The following is a 20902-nucleotide window of genomic DNA, read 5'->3' on the forward strand; positions in this document are numbered from 1 at the left end:
TTTAATCACCATTATCTGAAATATTTATTGAACTACCAGCCTAGATATGACACCATTGTAGGTCAAAGGCCAGAGCATTATGTATCATACCTATTTTTGAAAATGAAGTTTTATTGCAACATAGCTATACCCTTCCATATTTATATATCATCTGTGTCTGCTTTAGGCCTGAGGAAGCAGAATTGAGTAGTTGCCAGAAAGACTGGATGGCAGCAAGATTCAAAATGCTTACCAGGTAGCCCTTGACAAAAAAATTTTGCAGACTCCTGCATTATGTGCTTGGGTATAATGCTTAATGAAAAGAAAATCATGTTTGTGACTTTCATTAGTAAATCAGACCAAACCAAAAAAAAACCCCACAATATTGTATCTATACTTACATACTTTAATTTAATTTTCAGAATATACAGAAGAAAAATTTCTAATCTTTAAAGTTTTACATCTTTATTATGAATGGTTGATACCAATTCTACTTCACTAATCAACATGAGAGAGTAGAATCATTGAAGGAGTTAATGAAAGTAGATTTTAGTATAAGCAAATAAATAAAATTAGATAAATATGAATATTATGAAGAATATTAAAGTAACAAAGCTATTTTCTGAGTCAGTGTGAGATTTCTTGAGAAAAGATAGTCATTTTGTGCATCCTGTTTCTAGGATGGTAATGGCTTTTAACATTGCTAGGAAATTTGAGAAATATTCATATAAATCATTTTACAAGTTCTCTACTTCACATGAGAAATCTTAGTTGGGAAAAGGCTGATATTTAGAGGAAAGTTGGAGACAAGAAGGAAAATAAAAATTAGTAAAATGTCTATGAGATAAAATAAATAGCTTTGAAGGGAAAAGAAGCTATAGCTATCATTGTCTTAAACTAGATGGTTTTTGTGGGTTCACTTTCACTAGGTTTCACTGTAGGTTAGCTTTAATTTTTTTCTCTTTCTTTCTTTCTTTTTTGCTAATCCTGGTGCTTGAACTCAGGGCCTGAGCACTGTCCTTGGGCTTTCTCAAGGCTAACAGTTGAGCCACAGCACCACTTCCGGCTTTTTCTATGTATGTGGTACCGAGGAATTGAACCCAGCTCTTTGTGCATGCTAGGCAAGCACTCTACCACTAAGCCAAACTCCTTCCCTGCCCCCCCTTTTAAACTTTTTTTGTATTTTTTTTTTCATTCTTTTTCTATGCTTCAAGTAATTAGTTTGGATCTACTCAGAATAAGTAAACCTATCAGAATAGGTCCTACTCTTAAAACTATATATTTATATATAAACAGAGATGATGCTATAACTATATATTTCTAGAACAACATTTGGACAAACTATTTCCTTACTCTAATACACTTCAAATATCAGACTGGTTATACTCAAGATTCATTTGAGACTGTGTGTCATGACTTCAGGCCCTGCTTTGAATTTATTCCCATTTTAAAAGGATCTGTAAATGACCCTGTGGACTGAGATCACATTTGGTAATCATTTGCTTGATCTTCTACTTATAAGGGTAGTAGAAAACTTAGCAATAGAACATCATATTCTGGACATTGCACCTGAGGGAAAGAGAATAAGGTGACTTGTATAAAATAAAACTAGGTTTTATGCAGGTCGGACCCACATTTAAGTTCATCTGAAAATGTTGCCTTTTAATTTTGATAATTATTAAACTATAGGACTATGAAGTAGATTCTCTAGAATTTACTTGTTTTACCTATCAAAAAATTAATTTATGGGTCCAGAAGTGTGGCCTAGTGGTAGAGTGCTTGCTTAGCATGTCCAAAGCCCTGGGTTTGATTCCTCAGTACCACATACACAGAAAAAGGCAGAAGTGGTACTATGACTCAAGTGGTAGAGCACTAGCTGTGAGTAAAGCCCAAAGACAGACTCAGGCCCTGAGTTCAAGCCCCAGGACTGGCAAAAAAAAAAGAAAGAAATTAACTTACGATCCTTATGTTAGAGTTTTAGCCTCGTACTCATATGAAAACTTTAACTATAATCAGAAATTCTAAATAGAAATGGTCAGTTTCTTTCAACCTTATCTTTTTTTTCTTTTTTGTCCTTTTATTTAAGTGTGAAGCAAAAATAACCTGTAAAAGAAAACTGGAAATATTTTTTTTACAAAATAAAGCCATATGCTCCTTCCTGTCCCCCAAACACTCAGAAATGCTTATCTAAAGATGATTACAAAAGACAACAATTTAAAAAAAGACAACAATAATTTCTTTTAAAAATGACACATCATGTGATAGAATCAATTGGACTATGTCCAAGAAATATCTGCTTGGATATAACTGAATTCATTGTTGAAAGAGAAGGTGTTTACAGGCTTTTTCCTTCTTACCACAGAATAGCCCTTTCTTTTGTAACTTGATCACAACCCTTGTAACTGAACCTAGAATGTTTTCTTCCCTTAGCTTTTTTTAATAGGAGTTTTTCTGATCTGGCAAAATAGTATTCAAAAACTAGGTAGACTTCCCCTATTTTTCTTCCTGTCAAGTAGAATATGCTACTATGTAACTTCTCTGACCTCTGAGCTAGTACAAAGTGTCTTTTCTTAGAGAACAAGCTTAAAGATTCCTTGTCAAATATATTTCTTAGCCAGCTCAAGTTTAATTTAATGTAACCCTGCTTAGCTTCAGAATGCTGCTCTCTGGTCCTTAATTGTAATCATGTATATCTCTGTTGAAAGCTGTAAACCTTACAATTCAGTTACTTTTCACATTTACTAGCAAGAATATTCTAAATAATATGGTGAATTTTTCATGTAGCATCCAGCATTGGGACATCTATTCACAAGACTATTAAAAGAATGCTTCAAAATAGTGTCACCACACAAAGAAAATGTAAACCTCTCATAGAAAGGTTTGAATCACAGTGATGCATAGGGTGAATAGCCACCATGTCAGCTTTCCAGGTTCTTCAAAATTCCAGTCATTCAGTGTGCATAAGTATTCAAGAACTCTGAAAGTAAATTTGCATTAAAGATATCACTAACACATCCTGTTTTCCTCCAGTACCCATAATTAGCATTTTGATAAAAACCTATTTCCTTCTTAGAATCATGAATCTTAAACTGAGGTAAAGCAGTAGTCTCATGCTTCATCTGTTTCTCCATAGACTTCATAGGCAAAGAGAGACTCTGTGAAAGTCCTTTGGGCAAACTAGATGAAGTTTTCCTTTTTTTGTGTGAACAAAATAACACCTCTTGAAAATCAGTCTTTAACACTAGCTTAATAGTTTTTGTTGTGGCAGGGGAGAAAAAGCTTTTTAGATTGGAATAATCTAGCTACTCAATTTTTATTCTTTCCAGAGTCCTTTAAAGCCACATATCCAAGGAAAACCATTCTTCCAGTCATATTTAGACAGGATTGAAGAATCTAGACAACACACTTTTGTCTTTAATTTCTGACCAGGATATTATTTGTCTGGAGCGTATTTATTTCTTGATGTCTATGGCCACTATTCAATTGTCTATGTGCTAACATTCCCCTTCTTATATACATTAAAACTCTTTCAAGCCAGGTAGGTGCTAGTGGTTCACACCTGTAATACTAATTACTTGGTAGGTCAAGATTGGGGGTCAACTTTGGCAGCAAAGTTTGAAAAACTTCTTCCTATTGAAAGATAGGAGTAGTGGCATTTGCTTGTCTATCTCATTGTAACAGAAAGCATAAAACAGGTATGCTTGGGTCCAGGTACAAGCCTGAGTAGAAAGGGAAGGCCCTATCTTAAAAACAACTCGTGCAAAAAAAGGGCTAAGGGTATAGCTCAGCAGTAGCAGTGTCTGTGTAGCAAGCACGAGGCCAAGTTAAACATGAGTATTGCCATGAATGATAAAATATCCTCCGGAGCTGACTCAGGAGGCTGATGCAGGAAGATCACAAGTTTGTAAACAGCCTAGGCTACTGAGCAAGACTTTGTCTCAAACTAGCAAACAAAACAAACTAGGAATTTAGCCTTCTAGTGTAAACAAAACTATACTTTAACCAAGATTATCAATCACTTAGAGACACTTAAGCTTATTTTCCCATAAATCTTACCATTCATTTTAATAGTATAAAATAGCTACCTCATGCAGTCTTTGTAATATGCAGTTCTTGCTGTAGCTTATTTATAAGCTTCTCTTTTTTAAATCCACCCTTAGTGTTGCATTGGAACTAGGAAACTGTGCCAGGCTATTATAACACTCCGAAGAGATCCTGCTGGTTGGGCTAGCACCCAAGGAAGCAGCAGGTCTGTGTCTTCCTATGAGGTTCTGGAAAGGGAAACCTGTTTACTGTCTCACGTAACAGGGCCTCAAAGCTAAGCACATCGCTACATGACTAGCCTTTTGAAGACATAAGTCCTTTTAGAAACTATTTGAGAGAATGGACCTTTTTTTCCCCCTTGATTATTTTCTATTTTTCCTCAGAAAATATTCAGAGAGACATTATATTGATTCCTCTAAAGAAGATATATTGAATACACTGGCTTTGGTTTGGTTTGGTTTGGTTTGGTTTTTTTGCTAGTCCTGGGCTTGAACTCAGGGCATGAGCACTACCTTTGGGCTTTCTCAAAGCTAGAGTTCTACCACTTGAGCATCAGCACCACTTTCAGCTTTTTCTATGCATGTGGTACTGAGGAATCAAACCCGGGTCTTTGTGCATGCTAGGCAAGCACTCTATCACTATGCCAAACTCCTGGCCCCGAATATACTGTTCTCTAAGAGGAAAAATCTTAATGGGAATAATGTTTCATTGGCCTTATTTGTTTTAGATACAACATATGCATGAGTATTTTGCATCTTAAGGCTTTTTTTCTATTTTTATTGAGGTATAATTAACAAATAGGCTTAAAAGACATTGGTAAGTAAAGATTCTGCATTCCCACATGATCTCAAACAACAATTGATTTGGATATATGCTTAAATATAATACATGTATTTCCATTTTTAAATAATCCATTTGTGGGTTTTTTTCAAGGGGGGCTATTGTTTTCTAATTTAATTTTACTATCATGGGTGATGTACAGAGGGCTTACAGTTGCATCCATAAGGTAATGAGTGCTTGACTTCTTTCTGACCACTTCCTTCCATCCCCTTTAATCCCTTCCCCATCCCTACTACTGAGACTGAACCCAGACCTCAGTTGAGCCAGGCAAATGCTCTACCACTTGAGCTATACCCCCTAACACTTTTGCCCTTCTGTTTCACTTTGTTTTTGAGATAGGTCATATTCCTCAATACTGTCAAAAAGAAAACAGAAGTGGAGAGAGTGAGGCTCAATGGTTTCCCTCATTTGTCATAATCAGTAGAAACCTTGGGCTCTCTTAGCAGAGATTTACAGTAGAAAACCTAGATACATAAGGCCATATAATATGATGCTAAATGAAAGGATCTCCATGATATAGAAGCAAAAGCCATATAATGAGTGATTGTTGTCCTTAATATACTCTGTTATCTCTCATCTCTTTTGCTATCCCTTGGTTATCTCATATCTCACTTTGTTATCTGGTATATTGTATATATGCGTATTTGGTTATTTGAAATTGAGTAGGGAAGGGGGAAAACAAGATGAAGGGCGGGGTGGGGGGAGGGAAATGGGGACCAAGACATGAGAAAGGGTATCAATGTTTGTGAAGTAATGCACCATCTGGTGAGTATAATGTAACCCTTTTATTAATTGCAATAAAAAATATATGGAAAAAATTCACACACATTTTTCTTAGTAGCAGAATAAACTGATTTCCATCTCTATAAATCCTAATTGTTCAAACATAGCCATACTTGGATCATAAAAGTTTCTCGTATAAAGATGTCTGATTTTGACAGCAGCTGTCTAGTTCAGAGATTATTAAAATAGATGTTTACACTGAAAAAAAAAAAGAAAAGAAAATGACTCTGAGAGGTTCAGGCTAACTTTGTCAAACTTGTCCTCAAGCTTAGGATCCTTCTGCCTCAACCTCAAGCAGTTAGAATTTCAGGCATAGGACACACTTATGACATTAGTGTTTGACTTCTTATATAGCCATAGATGTAATATAAAATTGAGTTATAAATTATAAGTAGGCTCTTTAAATTATTTAAATCAAAGTTTCCAAAACTTAAATAAAAGAAATTTAGATTACCCTAATAGAAACTCAGATTACCTAGAAACAGAAGGCAGAAGTAATTATAAGAATGACTTAATGTTTCTACTGCAATAAAGAGGAGTCATGTGGTAATTGTGATACAACTCAGTTCTAACTGGGTATTAATGGCTCATACCTGTAATCCTAATTACTCAAGAGGCTGAGATCTGAAGATCGTAGTTCAAAGCCAAACTGGCCAGGAACATTGGTGAATCTCCTACTTGCAACTAACCACCCCAAAAGCCTAGAGCTGTGGCTCAAGTGCTTCTCAAGCAAAACATAAAGCTCAGGGATAGCACCAAGCCCTGAATTCAAGCTTTGGGACCAGCACACATACATACACACAGAAATCTAAACGATAGGTCCCTTAGTACCTGCTTCTCTTGCTTGTCTAATAAGCCCCCAAGAAGTAGCAATGCTGCTAGCCCGGGAACACATCTTGAATAACAAGACTTTAGAGTGAAGACTTTAGAGTAATTGATTTTTTTTTTAAATTGTGCTCTTGGCCGGGAGTCTGGCCTAGTGGTGGAGTGCTCACCTAGCATGTACAAAGCCCTGGGTTCGATTCACTGGTACAACATACACAGAAAAGGCCAAAAGAGGTGATGTGGCTCAAGTGGGGAATTCTAGCTTTGAGAAAGCCCAAGGACAGTGCCAAGGCCCTGAGTTCAAGCTCTGAGACTGGCAAAAAAAAAAAAATTATGCTCTTAAAGCAGGCAAAACTAAGTTATACAAATATTAGTAAAAGTCTAAAGTATGCAGAGTGGTGCATTCACTTGTATCCTTTTTTTTTTTTCCCTGTCAGTGTGGGACTTGAACTCTGGTCCTGGGCATTGCTCCTAAGCCCTTCAGGGTCCTTCAGCTCAAGCCCTACCCCTTGAACTACAGCACCATTTCCAGGTTTCTAGAGGTTAATTGAAGATAAGAGTCTGTCTTTAGTGACAAGGCTGGCTTTGAACCTCCATCCTCAGATCTCAGCCTCCTGAGTAGCTAGAATTACAGGCATGAGCCACCATGCCCCATTCATTCGTACCTTTTTAAAGTCATATATAGTTATATATATATATATATATGTATGTATTGATAAACACTATGAGACTGGGGTTATGAGGGGAAGGAGGAAGATTTTGAAATGTATGATAGAGGGCAAATAATATCAGAATTGCATATTATATGAAGATGACATGAAGTCTCATTGAAAGCTGTTAATGGGAGTGGGGGCAGGGAAATAGAACAATCGAAGGGGTTATTCAATTGAAATACATATGCATGTTTAAAATACTGTGCTGAAACCACTTAGTACAATTGATATACACAAAAAACGGAGTGAAACAGGGTCTGTTGGGTGGTGATATCAGCTGGTGAGGAAAGTGTGAGAGTGATTATGGTCCAAGTATTCTACTTGTACATATGATAGTAAAACCATGAACTCCATTTGAAATGGGAAGGGTCAAGAGAACTAAGAGAGAGTGATAGAGAGTTGAAGTTGATAACTGCTAATGTATGCTAATAAAGCTTTGGCACCATTTTCAATGCTTCTTTTGAAATACTCATTTCTGTTTTGCTTGTTTTTGCCAGTCCTGGGGCTTGAACTCAGGGCCTGGACACTGTCCTTAAGCTTTCTCAAGGCTAGAGCTCTACCACTTGAGCCACTTCCAACTTTTTCTGTGTGTGTGGTACAGAGGAATCAAACCTGTGTCTCTAAGGCATGTTATGCAAGCACTCTACCAGTAAGCCAAACTCCCAGCCTGAAATACTCATTTCTCATTATTCACTGTGTCTTTGTTTTTCAACAATAAAATTAGAAGAATACTTTGTATGTTAGTTTTTCATCTTGATATTGACAAAAGTATTTCTAAATGTTTTTCTATTTTCTTTCTTAGGGAGTGCCTTGGCGATGCACATGAGCCTTGTGATTGCCAAACATGGAAAAATTGGCTACAAAAAATAACTGAAATGAAACCAGAAGAACGTAAGGGGAATTTTAGATAGCTGTATTACATGTTTCATACAGCATTCAAAAAATAATGTGTCATGTTTCTTACAGTCTTTCATTGAAATTTTTTAAGTTTGTTAATGCTAGATCTCCCATGTTTAGTATCATTCCTCTAGCAACATTATTGTGGAGATTCTGAGAAGGAATCATGGTAGAGTCACATCTTCTAACAAGCCCTTCCAACTTAGGGTAAATAGTCTTAAGTAAAGGTCACATTTAACCTTCAACCATTCTTTCCCCTTCCCAGTGTTGAGGATCAAACCCAGGGCTTTGCACATGCTAAATAACCACCGTAGTGCTGAGCTGAACCCCCCAACCTTTATAGTCTCCCTTTTTTTGGTACTATAATGAGTCAACCAGCTTTTCTGTACTTTATGGGAAACACTATGTTATCCGAATTAAAAAGTTTCTCATTTCCCTTAAAGTTTTCAGTGAAAGAAAAGCCAAATTAATTTCTTGCTGCTATATGGTTCTATATATTTACTTACATTAAATACCATAGCAACGACTGTTAACACTATGACTTCTTTTAAATACACTATTTTCTGTTGTCCTTAGAGCAATACTATGAATTAATACTAGTAATCCCATTTTATTGATGAAACTAATTCTTAGGTTATATTGAATGACACGGGAGCATGTGGCTGGTGATACAATAAGTCTAAATCACTGTGGGAACTTATTTTTAAATATTTTTTTCTCAGAAGCCATTACTATACAATAACTATTCATCTTCTGAAGTGTTTCACAGCACCTGTTTTCTTTCAAGTTAATATAAATGAAAATTAGGTGTTTTCTCTAAGTTTTTAGATAATAGAGTTTGAAGTGCTATAAATCAGGATCAAGAATTTGCTTGGTGAATATATATTTGTATAAATTATGAAACTAGAGGGAAACATATAATGTCCTATGGTAACTGTTAAGTTAAAAATCAGATTGCTGGGCTGGGAGTTTAGCCTAGTGGTAGAGTGCTTGCCTAGCATGCACAAAGACCCAGGTTTGATTCTTCGGTACCACATACATAGAAAAAAATCAGAAGTGGTGCTGATGCTCAAGTGGTAAAGTGCTAGCCTTGAGAAAACCCAAGGACAGTGCTCAGGCCCTGAACCCAAGCCCAGGGCTAGCAAAAAAAAAAAAAAAAAAAAAACAGATTGCTAACGGAAGTTAAGGGAGGAATGTCACAGATCTTTCAGAAGGAAGTGAACTATAAATTGGACTTGAGCATGTCCGCAGAGACACAGGTTAGTTGGTTGGAATGGAACTAGGAGAACCTGACCGGCAGCCATGACTCTTTAAAGACTTTTGTCTACCAGAAAATTTCTCATTGAACAAGGATTGGTGCTCACATTTTAGATCTGTGAGGTTTGTTTTGCCCACTGAAGTCCACATATCACTTTTAACAAAATAAAGTATAGATTATATTATATTTATCTATGAAGGATAGATTGAAGAGATGATAGATCCATGGCAAGGGGATAACTTCAGTTTGGGTCAAAGGGTAGATAATGATAATGATAACCTCAGTCAAAGTTGGAAACTTCAGATAAAGGAATTATACTTTTGAGGGAAAATAATGGGCCTTCCTGGGTACATTTTGAACTTGAGGTCATTTTTGAAATCCATAGGGACAGGATGGGAGTTTGGCCTAGCTTGCATGAAGACCCAGGTTCAATTCCCCCATGCCACATATATAGAAAAAGCCGAAAGTGGTGCTGTGGCTCAAGTGATAGAGGTCTAGCCTTGAGGAAAGTCCCAGGACAGTGCTCAGGTCCTGTGCTTAAGCCTGGGACTGTCACAAGAAAGAAAGAAAGAAAGAAAGAAAGAAAGAAAGAAAGAAAGAAAGAAAGAAAGAAAGAAAGAAAGAAAGAAAGAAAGAAAGAGAGAGAGAGAGAGAGAGAGAAAGAGAGAGAGAGAGAGAGAGAGAGAGAGAGAGAGAGAGAGAGAGAGAGAGAGGAAGAAGAAGAAGAAGAAGAAGAAGAAGAAGAAGAAGAAGAAGAAGAAGAAGAAGAAGAAGAAGAAAGGAAGGAATCCATGGGAATCTATCTAGGGGAATTTTAAAGATGCCTGTTTCAAGTTCAGAAGAGATGTTAATAAAACTCAGGAATAATTTGGTTGTAAATAATAATTTCATTACTTATTTAATGAGTGCCATTGTATGCTAGACTACAGAAATAATATACTATTGAAATTTGGATTGGAGAATGAAATGTGTTATAAAGATTGTTAGAGAACATTGTTCTTGTGGCCAAATGTGATAGAAGGGAAAGACAAAGGACGAAAACATCAGTTATCTCTTGGAGAGGGGTGGAAAATACTTTATAACAAAATTGATGCTTAAGTTACATCTTGAAAACTAGACCAAAATAGGAAGTACATTTCAAGATAAAGGAGAGCTGTGAAACAGCCTAACATCAAAGGACTGCAATTTTGGTACAGCCAGTGCACTCATGCAGGAAAGTGAAATGGAAATATTAAGCTACATAAGCAGGAGTCCAGATCAGACATTGAATTCAAAAAGGGACTATTAATGGTATAAGTCTGACTGCATCCTGAGATGACACTGAAATGTTGTTTTATGAAGAGAACATTAAATATAGATGCTTATTTAGAAAGGTCATTCAAGAAGAAATGTGAATGATGTGTCAGAGACTGTGGCAACGCTAAGTAAGAATACTGTATCTGCCAACCACCAGGAAGCTGAGATCTGAAAGGAAGGGATTCAAAGCCAGCCCAGCCCAAGGAGAAAAATCTGTAAAACTCTGTTTCCAAATTAACTAACAAAAAGCCAGGCTGTAGGCATGGCTTAAGAGAGCAAGCTGAAGTAGCTTGAAGCCCTGAGTTCAAACCTCAATGCTGGGAAATGAATAAAACTTTATCTGAGATTCAAGTGTCCAGGTGAGAAGGGATGTGAGCTTAAGAGAGGCCATTGTAGAGGCAGGGAGTTTGACCTAGTGGTAGAGTGCTTACCTAGCATACACGAAACCCTGGGTTGGATTCCTCGGTACCACATAACACAGAAAAAGCTGGAAGTGATGCAATAGCCTTGAGCAAAAAGTGTCCAAGGATAGTGCCCAGGCCTTGAGTTCAAGCCCAGGACTGACAAAAAAAGAAAATGCAGGCATTGTAAATGAAGATGTATTTTGTAGGACAGTTGAGATGTACTTCTATTAGGTTATGGATTAGTGTTCTTACTAGCTGCCTAGCTTTAAAGTACCACAGAAAAGTAAGTAGCATACAATTTTATTCTGAAATAAAAAATATTTCTGATTTGAGACACAAAAGCAAATATTTTAAGATAAGTAATTACTTTTAGTTGTTTATTAGCATTTTAAGATTGGATCAGTCATTCCATATTTCAAATAAATGTTTTTCTATGTAAGGAAATGGAGAATGGTCTGGCTATTGAGAGCAGACTGTTGGTGGGTATGGGAAAGAATATCCTTTCATGTGATAATGGTCCTGATAATAATAAGAGCTAGAAGCAGTGAGTCATACTTGTAATCCCCACTAGTCCAGAAGCAGAAACAATCCAGAGGATTGTGGCTTGATGCCACCCTGTAAGAAGTTAAAAAGAGGGCCGGGAGTTTGGCCTAGTGGTAGAGTGCTTGCCTAGCATGCACAAAGACCCGGGTTCCATTCCTTGGTACCACATTCTTAGAAAAAGCCAGAAGTGGTGCTGAGGCTCAAGTAGTAGAATTCTATCCTTGAGAGAAAAAAATCCAAGGACAGTGCTCAGGCCCTGAGTTGATGCATGCAGACCATTGTACACACACACACACACCTCACCTTTAAGAACCCAAATGGATTTTGGGGAAAATGATACTAAGGCTTGAACTCAGGGCCACATGTTCTACCATGAAACCACACCCCCCAGCCCATTTTTGTGTGTTAAATTTTTAATAGAGTTGTGAACCGTAATCTTACTATTTACTATACCTAGTAGCTGAGCTGGCAAATATATGTCACCACACTTACATATTCATTAGTTGAGATGGATGAGATCTCATGAACGTTTTCCTGGGTGGGCTTGAATCCACAATTCTTCCCGTCTAAGTCTCCAAAGTAGCTAGGAATATAGGAACCATAGTATACAGCTTGTTTTGATTCAGAAGACTGGGGAATGTTAGAAAATAGGAGTCTGAGGACACTTGAGGAGGAGCCAAACCCAAAGCTGCTATGCTTTCTTACTATACTGTTGTTTCCTCCACATTGAAAGATAGTAACCAGAATGATACTATTAATGACGATTAAGTTTATGACATTTAGGGTATGACTTAAGGAAACAGTGGTGAGCAATTATTCTAAAGTAGAACATTGTCATTAAATATGTATAAATATGTTCTAAAATGTATTAAAGCATTTTTACATATTTCTTAGTGTTATAAGCAGTTTTTCTGTGCATTTTATGGACAAATAAATAACATAAATGTTTGGAGACAGGGTCTTGCTATATTGCCTCGCACTCATAATCTTTCTCAGCTTTGTGAATTAACTTTATATAACAGGTCAAACAGGGGCCGGGAGTTTGGCCTAGTGGTAGAGTGCTTGCCTAGCATGCACGAAGACCCAGGTTCGATTCCTCATACCACATACATAGAAAAAAAGCTGGAAGTGTTGCTGAGGCTCAAGTGGTAGAGCTTAGATTATTGAGATTGGATAACTTAGATTCTGTTATACACTACAGAAGTTAAATGTTCTTACCCAGAAGGCTAGTACACTACGTTATTTTAAAAAATAATAAGCTCAAGGGCCAGGAGTTTGGCCTAGTGTTTGCCTAGCATGCACGAAGACCCGGGTTCAATTCCTTGGTACCACATACATAGAAAAAAGCTGGAAGTGGTGCTGAGGTTTAAGTGGTAAAGCTCTAGCCTTGAGAAAAGTCCAAGGACAGTGCTCAGGCCCTGAGCTCAAGCCCAGGACTGGCAAAAAAAAAAAAATAATAATAATAATAAGCTCAAGATATAATAGACTTGGTAATTTAGGTTAATGGACAAATTTGCAAGTCAGTAGAGGTGAAGAAGACCAGCATGTAGTTGAAGGAAGATGAGGTATTATAAATGATGTGAACAATAAATACAAATAAAAGGTAATAGCACAAACATTCAGAGTGAAGGCATTTTTCATTTTTTATTATATTAAGTGTTGGTTATTTTCTGGGCATAATTTGCTTCATTCTATCCTCTAGGACCTCACTAGCATTGTAAATGAAAACAAAAACCAGTTACGTTGCACTTCACACAGCGTCTTTGTTTTAATGTCTTTGTTCTTTATTTGTTATGACAATGGACAATGTTATAAGAATATATTAGAGTCTCTGAGCTAAAAATAATGTTGATACTAAGGAGAGGAGTAAAACCTCTACTTTTAAATAAAATTAAATACTTTTAATGTAAAAGAGACTTAATGATTAAGTTGTATAGCAATACTTTTTTTTTTTTTTTTTTTTTTTTTTTTTTGGTCCATTGTGGGGCTTGAACTCTGGGTCTGGGTGCTGTCCCTAAGCTCATTAGTGAAAGGATAGTGCTTTATCACTTGAGTCACAGCACCACTTCTGGTTTTCTGGTGATTAATTGGAGATGTAAGTCTCACAGACTTCTGTGACCAGTCTGGCTTTGAACCACATTCCTCAGATCTCGGCCTCCTGAGTAGCTAGGATTACAGACTACTGATGACTGGCTAGCAATACTTTTTATGAGCAATATTGCCTTCACAGATTGACTGTATTAGCCATAAGTACATAAATTCCTTCTGAAATTCCTGTATGTACCAAATTAGTTGAAAATTATTCTTGTCATCACCCTCAACAAACCCATCTTTATAGTGGATTTAGGTCTAGAGTGCAGTCTCTTCGCTGCTCTGCTGTAATTGTTTCTCTTTACCATATAGAATTAAAAACCAGTGCTCCACATTCCGACATTTAGGAGTTATTGTGCTGATACAAACTTAATGACAGGCTCATAGAGTTTCTGCAGTCTGAAAGCTCTAGTTCTCTGCTGCTATTGCGCTATGTATGGTACGCTGCCCCTTAGTTTACAGACAGCCACTTCCCAACGGTCAGCTGTCCTTCTCCAGTGGCATCTTAATGGGTGTTAATCTTTAAAACCTCCACGGGTCTGATTTCTCCCCCTGCTTCAGACAGTAGGCTAAACCCTTACTTTATCATCCTTTTTAAAGTGTAGTGTAATCAGGTTGGATGAAGTACTTTCAAATGAACGGGCCAGTAAATGGCATTGTAGTTTAAAATTGGTAGAGCCTGTTACTTGAGCAATATAGTCCAGGGACAGCACCTCGGCCCCAATTTTAAGCCCCACAGTAAATAAATATACTAAGTCATGAAGGACTTTCGTATTCTTTTCTAAAGCAAGTTGATTTTTTTTCTAGTAGTAAGTATGGAACAATTGAAATATTTTAAGTAGACTTTTATTTTGAAACGATCATTATATAGAGACAGAGATAGATTGGTTTTATGTGCCTCCTTTGAAATGTGATAGGCGTAAAGAACCCTAATTAAAGTAATAAAAGGTGGGAATGAAAAAGAAACAATTTAGGAGAAAGTGGCAGAATAAATGAGATGCTGTGTAAAAGGGGAACAAGAAAGGTGTTGATCACATACTGCTTCTAAATTGACTTGGAGGTACATGATCAACGCATTTACGAGGGAGAGAGAAATAAGTTTGGACAAATGTTTGAGCCGAGCCAGGAATGGTGTCTCATGCCTGTAATCCTAGCTACTCAGGAGGCTGCGATCTGAGTATCATAGTTCAATGCCAGCCCAGGCACTAAAGTCAGTGAGACGCTTATCTCCAATTAGCTACTAGAAAATGGGAAGGGGTATGATGGCTCAAGGGTAGAGTGCTAGATTTGAGCTGATGAGCTCAGAGACAGCACAGCGCCCAGGCCCAAAGTTCAAGCCCCACACCCAAAAAAAAAAAAAAAGATTGAGTCAGATGTACGGGCATATACCCTTAATCTCAGTACTTGAGAGTTTATGGTAGAAAATTCCAAGTTTCAGACTAGGCTGAGCTACAATAGACCTTGTTTCAAGGAAAAATGTTGATGTTTCATGCTTTTCCTATAAATGTTATTTATTCCTTTCTTTGGAATAGAATTCCTTATAATTATACTACTCAAATCTAAACAGTTTAGAAACTTTGTTGTAGCCTGTAATATGAAAATAAATGTGAGGGCCAGGAATTTGGCCTAGTGATAAAGTGTTTGCCTGGCATGTATGAAGACCCAGGTTCAATTCCTCAGTACCACATATACATAGAAAAAGCCAGAAATGGTGCTGTGGCTCAAGTGGTAGAGCTCTAGCCTTGAGAAAGCCCAAGGACAGTGCTCAGGCCCTGAGTTCCAGGCCCAGGGCTGGCAAAAGAAAAAAGAGAAAGTAAATGTGATCCTAGTGAGGAGACCTGATAAGAAAAGCTTCTTTGTTCCCCTGAAGTTATGTACTAAATTGCATATTTTTATGTTTTTCATTAATATCCTAAAGTTGTAGGAGTTAGTGAAGCTTATGAAGATGCTGCCAATTGTCTCTGGTTGTTAACTAATTCCAAGCCTTGTGCTAATTGTAAGTCCCCAATACAGAAGAATGAAGGTTGCAATCACATGCAGTGTGCAAAGGTAAGAGGTTAAAGAATATCTTCTATGTTTTGCACTTGGAGTCCTAATATAGTCTTTCAGTCCAAAGCAGAAATGTTATTCTGTGAATGAAACCATCAATGAAATGAGCAATTTACTACTATATTGAAAATGAAAATGTCAACAAAGATCCATTTGGTTGAAAAATAATATAAATAATGACTTTTACAGGACTGAAGGTTATCAGAACATACATATGTACTACACTCCTGGGCTTCATTGCACAGAAATAGAAATAGGTTGCCATATATTTGAAACAAATATTCCAGAAGAAGGTTAATAATATTTCATTATACCTTTCTTACATATTTCTAAATGCTTTTGTTTTAAAATTGTAATGATTCTGTTTTTCCTTTTTTATTAAAAGTATCTACATTTAAATGATTATTTAAATTTAGCTGACAATGCATTCTTTTCTAATATAGAACAGGAAAGAAACTTAATTAAGGTGCCAATAAAAATGTCAGTATCGGGGGCCAAGAGTTTGACCTAGTGGCAGAATGCTTGCCTAGCATGCACGAAGACCTGGGTTTGATTCCTCGGTACCACATACATAGAAAAAGTCGGAAGTGGCGCTGTGGCTCAAGTGGTAGAGCTCTGGCCTTGAGGAAAGTCCCAGGACAGTGTTCAGGCCCTGTGCTCAAGCGCAGGACTGGCCAAAAAAAAAAAGTCTGTATCAGCTAAGAATCTCTTGGTTTTATACCTTCTTTTAATAACCTTTTTTTTTAATAGAAAGTTAGTTTGACAAAATTATTTTATGAGTCAGACTGGATGCCAAGTTGCTTATACTTGTAATCCTATCTACTCAGGAGGCTGAGGTTTTAGGATGGGGATTCAAAGCCAGCCCAGGCAGGAAAGTCCATGAGACATGACACTGGAAGTAGAGCTGTGACTCAAGTGGTAGAGCACTAGCCTTGAGCGAAAAAGTTAAGGAACAGCACCTAAGCCAGAGTTCAGGCCCTAGTACTGGCACAAAAGAAAGTCTGTATAATTATGATAATTATATGTGCTTGGCTGGCTTAGCGAGGCTGTTAAATTTCCTTAAGAGACTAAAGGGAAAATTCTGTGTAGGATTCTGAGCAAACTACTCAAAAGTATTTATTAGTTTAGCTAAGGAATAACTGAAATAGTTTTCTCTTACCTTCAAAATCCAAATTTTTTTCGTGGAAAAATCTGATAAAGATTAAGACTACCTAGATGTGTACACAAGTATAGATTAAAATTATCAACAACTAGCTCCTGAAATAGATTTCAACATTGCCTTTATATATTTTATACTACCTAGCAGTAGTAAACTCCTGATAAATGTTTATCAAATGAAGGAATTTTTTATTAATTAATGATCTAGATACCAATTTAAGCATGTTTTTCATTTGAAAACATTTATTTACATGCTTTGCTAATATAATCTTATTTTCTCTCCTGCCTAAAATGCTTGCACTAGAAATAGAAACTGAAAAGTAGTTTTGTTGTTGTTTGGTGCCAGTCCTAGGGCTTGAACTCAAGGCCTGGATTGTCCCTGAGCTTCTTCGTACAAAGTTAGTATTGCACCACTTGAGTCACTGCTCCACTTCTGGCTTTTTGGTGAATAATTATAATCAATAAGTGTTTCATGGACTTTCCTCATGGAGATGGCTTTGAAATGCAGTCTTCAGATCTCAGCTTCCAGAATAGCAAGGATTACAGGTGTGAGCCACCACTGCCTGGCTGAAAAGTAGTATTATGATGACATAGAAATCCTATGTGGAACTTTGTTCCGGCAAACTGAATACTTTCCAAATCTTTTTTTAACAGCATGGGTAAAATAGCATCTGATTTGTATCCAAAATCAGACACAAAGTTTGCTACTATCTGTAAAAAAAAAAAAAAAAAAAAAAAAAAAAAAAAAAAACCTATCATCAAAACGGTGAAATAAGCTCACAGTTTATTGTGTAAGGGCATGATCACAGAGACTTTCTGTACATGATATATTAGGTAAACCAAAAACTAGTGGAGAAAGAAAAGACATGAATACCAGTTATTAAAGTTTTGTGATTACTATTATATATATATACACACAAACTATATCTTAGAAATATGGGCACTGCCATCTTTTCAAATAGCAGTGGGGCATTCACAAACAAGGAAAGTCTTAGTAACATTCCAGAAAATAGAAAATAGTCCAAAACAGGCTTCTGTGGTCATAAGAGAATAAAATAGAAATTAATAGTGAAGTTGCTAAGAAATTTAAAGTCTTCAAACAATCTGAAGTTTAAAAAATAGGAAAAAAATTGTTAGAAAAAAAAATTAATGAAAATGCTACTTCATTAGTACGTAAGTCCTATAACTACTGAAATTCTCAGAGATATGTATAGCCTTGCCTGCCTAAGACAATGCAAAAGAAGAAATGAATTGAGGATCTGGAAAAAAGATAAACCACTGAGCTAATATAATATTTAAAATGGCATTGAGTGAGTTATACAATTCAGTATAAGAAATAAAGGGCTGGGGCGGGAGTTTGGCCTAGTGGTTGAGTGCTTGCCTAGCATGCACGAAGACCCGGGTTCGATTCCTCGGTACCACAAACATAGAAAAAAGCCAGAAGTGGTGCTGAGGCTCAAGTGATAGAGCTCTAGCCTTGAGAAAGTCCAAGGACAGTGCTCAGGCCCTGAGCTCAAGGCCAGGACTGGCAAAAAAAAAAAAAAAAGAAAAAGAAAGAAAGAAAGGGCTGTCTGTGTACTGGTAGCACTGTTCCTCACATCTTTCCTGTAATGTAGGGGTATCCAAAGGAAACTTAAGAAATGGAGCACCTACCAGATTTATTTCTGATCACATACTCAGGATTTTGTAATCACATATAATTTGACTAAAAAGCAAGCATCACTTGTGTGTTAACATAAGAGAAATTGGCATTTGTGTTTTCTTTTTAAGTGCAAGTATGACTTCTGCTGGATTTGCCTAGAAGAATGGAAAAAACACAGTTCCTCCACAGGAGGTTATTACCGATGTACTCGCTATGAAGTCATTCAGCATGTGGAGGAGCAATCCAAGGAGATGACTGTGGAGGTACAGAGGACTGGCAAAGCCAATACTTTTGTCTAAGCCAGTTAATAACATTGAAAGTATTTTGCATTTCTTTTCCTATCTTCATCTTAATAGGGAATCAAATTGAATACATTTTGGAAGTAGCCTTTAATTCAAACAAAATCCCTAAAACTTAGGAAGTTTTCTTTTTGTCTTCCAGTTCTTACTTTGACAAAGATATGAAAAGTTCCGTTTCAGCTTGTCTTCTGGAAAACTTTTTTAAAAAAAGTTTTTTTTCTGGTCCTGGAGCTTGAACTGTGAGCCTGGGTACTGGTGTTTTTTTTTTCTTTTTTTCTTTTTGCCAATCATGGGGCTTAAACTCAGGGCCTAAGCACTCTCTGTGGACTTTTCTCAAGGTTAGAGCTCTACCACTTGACCTACAGCACCACTTTCAGGTTTTTTCTGTGCATGCTAGACAAGCACTCTACCACTAGGCCAAACTCCTGGCTCTGGGTGCTGTTCTTGCTTCTTTGTGCTCTAGGCTAGCACTCTACTGCTTGAGCCACAGCATTACTTTGATTTTTTTCAGAGTAGTTTATTAGAGATGAGAATCTTCCCTGCCCTGGGTGGCTTCAAACTATAATCCTCAGCTCTCAGCCTTCTGAGTAGCTAAGATTACAGGCATGAGCCACCAGTGCCCAGCAAGACTTAAAAACAATTTTAACATAATTTCAGCAATACAGCATTAAAGCATCCAGTGAAGTGTCAGTCAACTGTCATAGTTTAGATGGCTTAAACAACAGAAATGTATTTCTTACAGTTCTGGAAGCTGAGAAGTTCAAGACCAAAGTTATAATTGACTGGCTCTTTGCAAGAACTCTCATGTTTATTTACAGCCACTTAGCCTCTCACCCACCTTCCCACCTGTGTCCTCCTCACATTGACCAGTAAAAAGTGCTCTGATGGGGTCAGGAGTTTGGCCTAGTTATAGAGTGCTTGCCTAGCATGCACAAAGACCGGGTTCGATTCCCTGGTACCACATAACGTAGAAAAAAGCCAGAAATGGTGCTGTGGCTCAAGTGGTAGAGCTCTAGTCTTGAGAAAACCCAAGGACAGTGCTCGGGCCCTGAGCTTAAGCCGAGGACTGGCAAAAAAAAAACCAAAAACAAAAACAGAGCTCTGTGTCTTCTCCTCTTGTAAGGGCACCAGCCCTGTCAGAGTGGATCCTACCCTAATGACTATTCTTTGTCACTGTTTCACACTGTCTCCAAATAGTCACATTAGAGGTTAGGGGGTTAAAGTTTCAGTCTGTAACAAACCATATAATATAAAAATTGATAATATAAACATTGAAGATGGGTTTTGTGGTTTATTGCAGGTAAGACTTTGTTCTTAGAGTATTTAAAATATTTTAGCTATTCTCCCAACCAAAAGAAAATAATCAACAAATTTTTATATATTACTATTATTAATAAAACGTTTAAATAATTCCCCCTAAAACAAGTTTAATAGTAGTTTTTCTAAAAGTTGTATAAAAGTAATTCATGGACTTTTGTTTCCTAGGCTGAGAAAAAACACAAACGATTTCAGGAACTTGACAGATTTATGCACTATTATACAAGATTTAAAAACCATGAGCATAGTTATCAGGTATGTCTCAAATCATTTCAAAAGCACTAAACTGCACTGTTTAAGTAAAGAGGATGGTTTAAATTATTTATTTCTGTTCCTTTAGTTAGAACAACGCCTTCTTAAAACAGCCAAAGAAAAGATGGAGCAATTGAGTAGAGCTCTCAAAGAAAGTAAGTTCTACATGGTGTGTGTGATAATTAATATAAAAATCCTTCCATGCTAAATCAGTTCACTAGTAGGAAGTTAGTATCCTAAAGTAATACATTAGCTGCATTAGCTCCTTCCAATATTTCTTTCTGTTTTTTTAAGCCCTGTGTATAATCTAGATGAGGCCTCTGTGAACGAGATTCCCACCAGGCATCTAATCTGTTCTTTTTTTTTTTTTTTTTTTTTTTTTTTTGTAGGTCATAGGGCATGAACTAGGCCTGGGCCTGGGTATTGTCCCTGACCTTTTCAGCTTAAGGCTACCACTCTACCCTTGAGCCAAACCACACTTCCCTGTTTTCTAGAGGTTAATTGGCGATAAG

General features: G+C 36.9%; 1 protein-coding gene across 9 annotated transcripts in view; it reads left to right on the forward strand.

Annotated features, from left to right (window-relative positions):
• Ankib1 (ankyrin repeat and IBR domain containing 1) overlaps nucleotides 1-20902 on the forward strand; it is a 167792-nt gene that overhangs the window by 130960 nt on the left and 15930 nt on the right. For 8 of the 9 annotated variants that reach the window (XM_090333100.1, XM_090333096.1, XM_090333099.1 and 5 more), the window contains exons 10-14: nucleotides 7987-8075; nucleotides 15592-15722; nucleotides 18651-18785; nucleotides 20307-20393; nucleotides 20479-20545. In XM_090333100.1, coding sequence (XP_090189226.1) covers nucleotides 7987-8075; nucleotides 15592-15722; nucleotides 18651-18785; nucleotides 20307-20393; nucleotides 20479-20545 — 509 coding nt within the window. Of the gene's footprint in view, nucleotides 1-208; nucleotides 236-7986; nucleotides 8076-15591; nucleotides 15723-18650; nucleotides 18786-20306; nucleotides 20394-20478; nucleotides 20546-20902 lie in introns of those variants that run through there. The other variant, XM_090333102.1, reaches the window with a different exon arrangement.

The sequence above is a fragment of the Megascapheus bottae genome, chromosome 5, assembly GCF_031878675.1.
Source record: "Megascapheus bottae isolate mThoBot1 chromosome 5, mThoBot2.hap1, whole genome shotgun sequence".
Classification (NCBI taxonomy): Eukaryota; Metazoa; Chordata; class Mammalia; order Rodentia; family Geomyidae; genus Megascapheus; species Megascapheus bottae.